The sequence below is a fragment of the Zonotrichia leucophrys genome, unplaced genomic scaffold, assembly GCF_028769735.1.
Source record: "Zonotrichia leucophrys gambelii isolate GWCS_2022_RI unplaced genomic scaffold, RI_Zleu_2.0 Scaffold_38_522144, whole genome shotgun sequence".
NCBI classification, from domain to species: Eukaryota; Metazoa; Chordata; class Aves; order Passeriformes; family Passerellidae; genus Zonotrichia; species Zonotrichia leucophrys.
In genome coordinates this window covers 473,049-479,315 of record NW_026992243.1, presented here as the reverse complement: position 1 = coordinate 479,315, position 6,267 = coordinate 473,049, and the positions used below count along the sequence as shown (strand labels likewise).

At 44.8% G+C, this 6,267-nt stretch overlaps 1 protein-coding gene across 1 annotated transcript in view; it reads left to right on the top strand.

Annotated features, from left to right (window-relative positions):
* Positions 1-425: 425 nt before the first annotated feature.
* The window catches only part of LOC135460410 (uncharacterized), a 51,407-nt gene continuing 45,565 nt past the window's right edge, over positions 426-6,267 (top strand). The window contains 2 exon segments of the mRNA XM_064737222.1: positions 426-2,284; positions 2,421-3,004. Of these exon segments, the coding sequence (XP_064593292.1) occupies positions 426-2,284; positions 2,421-3,004 (2,443 nt within the window).

Here is a 6,267-nt window from a genome sequence, read left to right as displayed (position 1 = left end):
ACTGTAAAGCCACCCAGCTGGATGTAAAACAACATTTCCCCCTCCAAGACCCAGAATGGGACCCTAATGTGTCGGCAGAGGTAAAGAAATTAGCAGAGTATCAAGAGTGGATAGCAACAGGGGTGGAAAGAGCTATTCCAAAAACCATAAACTGGTCTGCCTTATATTCGCTTAAGCAGGGGCCTTCTGAGACTCCATCTGAATTTCTAGAGCGTTTAAGGGATACCATGCGTCGTCATACATCATTAGATCCGGAGTCTGAGATAGGGATAAACCAACTAGTTAATTCATTTTTGGGGCAGTCTGCTGGAGATATCAGGCGCAAACTTCAGAAGATTCGGGGAGCAGACGCGAGAAATCTTGAAGCCTTGTTAGAAGAGGCCTGGAGAGTATTTAGTAACCGGGAGGAAGGATATAAACGAGGAATGAAAAGGTTGGTGGCAGTGGTACAGGAGGAAAGGCAGAGGAAACACAACCAGGGCCCACCGAGACAAGGACCACCTCGGTTGGGCAGGAACCAGTGTGCAATCTGCAAAAGAATTGGTCACTGGAAAGACCAATGCCCAGAACGAAGAAGGAGTGACCAACAGATGGCTGCACACGTACAAAACAACTGAGGAGGACCGGAGGATCCTGCCCCAGCGGATCCACTGGTTATAACAATGAGGCTGGGGGAAGAAGGGAAAAGGGTGGAATTTTTGGTTGACACAGGAGCTACATATTCAGTCCTAAATAAAGCTTTAGTGCCTGTGGAAAATGATTATGTTGTAGTGCAGGGGGCAACTGGCCAGTCTGAAAGGGCATATTTTTGTAAACCTTTGAAGTACAAATTGGGAAAACAATGGGTTATTCATAAGTTCTTATACATGCCTAATTCACCAAGGGCACTCTTGGGGAGAGATTTATTGGAACAATTACAAGCCACCATTATATTCAAAAATGGGGAAATTACTCTGGAGGTGAATGATCAAAAGTACATAGAGGCACTAAGTTTAACTCTGACTGCTACTGGCATTAAGGAAGAAATTGATGAGGAAATATTAAGTCAGGTATTTCCTGGGGTGTGGGCCTCTGATGTGCCAGGAAGGGCAAAAAATGCCTCTCCCATAGTAATCAAACTCAAGGAGGGAGCGCAGCCAGTGAGAATCAAGCAGTACCCCCTAAGGAAAGAGGATAGGGAGGGAATCAGCTCAATAATCGAAAATTTTCTGCAACTAGGATTGCTGAAGGAATGCCAATCTGATTTCAATACTCCCATCCTGCCTGTTCGGAAATCTGATGGGACATACCGGATAGTACAGGATTTAAGGGCTATCAATAAAATCACAGAAGATCTGTATCCGGTTGTAGCCAATCCATACACTTTATTAACTTGCCTAACACCTGAGCTAACCTGGTTCACTGTTCTAGATTTAAAGGATGCCTTCTTTTGCCTCCCCATCCATGAAGCCAGCCAAAAATTCTTTGCATTCGAATGGGAAAGCCCTAAAAGTGGGCGCAAAACCCAGCTCACATGGACCAGACTACCACAAGGTTGGAAAAATTCCCCCACCCTGTTCGGGGAACAACTTGCAAAGGATCTGGAATCCTGGGAAGCCCCACAGGAAGAAGGAAGGCTTTTGCAGTATGTCGATGACCTTCTACTGGCCACTCAGACAAGGGAAGCATGTGTGGCCTGGACAGTAAGCCTTTTGAATTTCCTAGGACTCCAAGGATACAGAGTATCCAAGAAAAAGGCACAGATAGTGAAACAGCAAGTAGTCTACCTGGGGTACGAGGTGAGTGCTGGGCAACGGACTTTAGGGCAGGCTCGCAAGGAAGCCATATGCCAAACCCCAAAACCCCAGACAATAAAGGAACTCCGAACGTTCCTAGGCATGGCAGGGTGGTGCCGGCTGTGGGTTTATAATTATGGACTGCTCGTCAGACCCCTCTATGCTCTTATTGCCAATGGAAACAGAGATCTCCAGTGGACGAAAGAAGCAACACGGGCCTTTCACCAGCTAAAGGATGCTCTCATGTCAGCTCCAGCTTTGGGACTTCCAGATGTGAGTAAACCATTCTTCCTATTTTCCCATGAGAAACAGGGAATTGCCCTGGGAATACTGGCTCAAGACTTGGGTCCATACCGAAGGGCAGCTGCTTACCTCTCTAAGCAACTAGATGCAACAGCCAAAGGATGGCCAGGTTGCCTCAGAGCTGTAGCAGCAGTTGTGCTGAACATCCAAGAGGCACGCAAGTTTACCCTGGGACAAAAATTGACTGTGCTAGTGTCCCACACAGTGTCTGCAGTACTGGAAGTAAAGGGTGGCCACTGGCTTTTCACCAGAGAGGTTTCTGAAATACCAGGCCATCATGGTGGAGCAAGATGATGTAGAGATCGTGGTGACTAATATTGTCAACCCAGCTTCTTTTCTCAGTGGAAATCAAGGAGAGGCAGTACACCACGATTGCCTGGAGACCATTGAAGCTACCTACTCCAGCCGCCCAGACTTAAAGGATACCCCCCTGGATGACGCAGAGACCTGGTTCACTGATGGGAGCAGCTACGTTGCCGATGGGAAGCGATATGCTGGATATGCAGTGACCACCTATAGAGAGGTAATCGAGTCTGGACCCTTACCAACAGGCACCTCTGCGCAGAAGGCCGAGATAATTGCCCTGACCCGTGCCTTGGAAAGGGCAAAAGGGAGGAGAATAAACATCTACACAGACTCGAGGTATGCATTCGGAGTTGTACATGCACATGGGGCCATCTGGAAGGAGAGGGGGCTGCTGACCTCACAGGGAAAGAACATCAAACATGCACAAGAAATAATCCAGCTGCTGGAAGCAGTTCAGCTGCCTGAAAAGGTAGCAATTATGCACATTAAGGCACACCAAAAAGTGAGCTCAGAATTGGAAGAAGGAAATGAGCTGGCGGATAGAGAGGCAAAAGAAGCAGCAAAAGGGGAGGTAGCTACTGAAGGAGTCCTTATCCCAGATGGACAAATCTCCCTTGAAGGTAAGCCAGAATACAGCAAGAGAGATAGGAAATTAATTGAAGATCAAAAAGGGACATATAGCCAAGAAGGGTGGGCTACCATTGAAAAGAAACTGGTAATCCCTTCTCATTTGTTGTGGTCATTAGTAAGGGAAGAACACCAGAAAACACACATTTATAGGGGAATAAATGCCCTATACACATACCTGATTGAGAGGATTGTTGCTAGAAATTTATATGCCACTATTACTCAGGTAACTCGACAGTGTGATCTTTGCCTCCAGACTAACCCCAAAAATATCCCCAGGCCGAAACTCGGTCAGATTGGGAGGGGCCATGGGCCTGGACAACAGTGGCAAATTGACTTTTCAGAACTCCCAAGGAAAGGGGGGTATCGATATTTGTTGGTATTGACAGATACATTTTCAGGGTGGCCAGAAGCGTTCCCCACCAGAACTGTCAAAGCTAGAGAGGTGACCAGGGTGTTATTACAAGAGATAATACCGCGCTTCGGAGTTCCAGCCACAATATCCTCAGATAGAGGATCACATTTCATTTCCAAAATAGTGCAACAAATTAGTAGCCATCTGGGCATAGACTGGGAGCTCCACACCCCATACCACCCCCAATCAAGTGGCCAGGTGGAGAAAATGAATCATTTGATTAAACAGCAAATCATAAGACTGGGGCAGGAAGCTAATCTGCCCTGGCCCCAAGCTCTTCCACTAGCACTATTGCGAATTCGAACGAAACCTCGAGCTAAAGAAAAGTTAAGCCCTTTTGAAATACTCTATGGGAGACCATATGGAATACAAAAGGGAATGTCCACCCACATTGGAGAGGTGACACTAGCCACCTACATGGTGGCCTTAAACAAACAGCTCAGAGAAATTGAGAAACATGTGGCAGGAACTCGGAGCCGGGAGTTAGATGGGCCAGTTCATAGCATACAGCCTGGAGATTATGTATATGTTAAGTCTCTTACAGAAAAAACTTTGGAACCGCAGTGGGAGGGACCGTTCCAAGTGCTTCTCACCACCTTCACTGCAATCAAAATCAAGGAGCAGAACGCCTGGATTCATCACTCCCGGGTGAAGAAGGCCCAGAGACCCCTTGAGGAGTGACTCCAGGAGACAATGAACTGAGACTAAAACTTACTTGGGCAAAATGAGTAAATTGCGGTCGGGAGTAGCTCATGTTTTAGTTTGTAAGATCATTTTGTGTATAATCATAACTGAAGTTTTAGAATTTGAGAGTACCTTTATTCAGAGCAATGTTGAATGGCCTTGGTCCCGGGCATTTAAACAGTATACTGGATCCATGGGAGAACTTTCTGAGAATTTAAACCTGTCCATTGTGGTAATTCATGGAGATCAGGTATATGAGAAGCAGGAATGGCAGGAACAGAAACTATGGACACTTCAAGGGATTAGAGGAGAAGAAATCAAGGTAGGGTGCCGGATGATAAATGGGACAGCCCATGAGAAACCAAATGAAATTAGTGTCTCAACCTCTCTGATGAATATGAACACCAGGAAATCTGTGATAGCCTAAATGAATCAGACTGCTGGTGTAATTTCACCTTAATACAGCCTGTAGAAATAATTTGCCTTTGGGAACAGGAAGATATTGGGCTTTCATTTAAATTCAAAATAGACACTACACCTTTCACCACAGCAGGACCTTACACAGCCCACACCAAGACCCAAATAGTTCAGACTCAACCCAAACTTGAACCCGAGTTGTACGGAGTCGGCCCCTATGTAGTAAAGAATGTGGATGAACAACAACTATTATTCAATCCAGAATGGTCTCTCAAACGTGTGGAGCTGATAATGCAAATTAACATCTCAAAAATCCAACCAGTCTGCTCCTCCTTCCTAAAAACTTCCTTTGAGGGCTGGACAACATGGCTACAAAAACAGACATACCTCAGGAGCAGAATGAGAAGGGATCTAACTGGCATATTAGGGACAGGATTAGGAGTTTTGAATGGAATTGATTCAGAGATACTGATGAATAAACTGATCACTGCAGCAGGCAGCCTAACAAAATTGAGGCAACCCTTACAATCATCTCTGTTGGCATTAGGAACTAGCCAGTGGCAGATTTCAAAAGTACTGTCAAAATGGGAAACGACCGGGGACCAAGACCACAGGTTAATAACAGAAGCACTTGGTGCAGTCCAAGATAATGTGTCTTTAGCTCTCAGTTGTATACAAGCACAGTTATGGGTGCAGGCAACAGCAGCTCTGATCATATGGGAAGGGAATGAAGGTAATTTTCCAGCTGAAATTCGGAAGATTGTGTGGGATAATGCCATCGATTTTGAAAGGAAGTTCCAATCTTGGTGGACTATGGTGAATTTCACCTATGATCCCGTTTATAATGTAGCAACTGCCTTTGTGCTTACCATACGTAATGCCACAGTTTTTGTTATCCATCCCATCATTGCCCTAGGGTTAAACCATGAAAAAACAATACTCTATCCTTCAGAACATAGAGTGTGGGCACGAAAGGTGAATGGAAAGTGGCAGACAGTAAATGTAGAATCCTGCATTACTAGAGAACAGATGGGATTCATTTGTGAGAGCAACACTATTAATGCTCAGGACGTGTGTCTGGACACTGAACAGAGTATTTGTCACTTTGAAGTTCATCCAGTCACCGACCAGAAAACTGTGCTTGTATATACTGGGAATGGATGTGTGTGTCTGAGGACTGCCTGTGCTGCAGTAAAAGTTGATAGCAATGATGTTGTTCTGTCTAGTAGAAATCATTCTAACTTTTGTATTTGTAATTTTGTTAAGATTACCAGGTGTGATTTTTCGTACTTGGCCCCAGTGACATCCCACCAGCTGATTCAAGCTAATTACACGATGTATCACAGACTACTACCTACCCCTATTGGGATGAACCTTACATTGGTAAAACAATTAATTAAACACCAAGACCTATTGGAAATCCTGAAAGAAATTCAGGAGAGTGGAAAGAAAACATTAATTACTGTCCAACATGATACAAAGGAGATAACCAGGGTTCTACAAAGAATAAGACAAGATATGACTCATCACTGGTGGGATGTGATCTTTGGATGGTCACCAACTGCGAATGGAGTCCTTAATAAGTTGTGTCACCCCATTGTAGTTTTACTAATATTAGTTGGGATAAGCTTAGGATTGTCTATTATATTGTTAATTTGGAACTGTAGGATGCTACAACGAATAGCTGTACTAACCTCTTTGTCGAATGTACATGGTAAAGCGCTAAAAGACACTTATTGT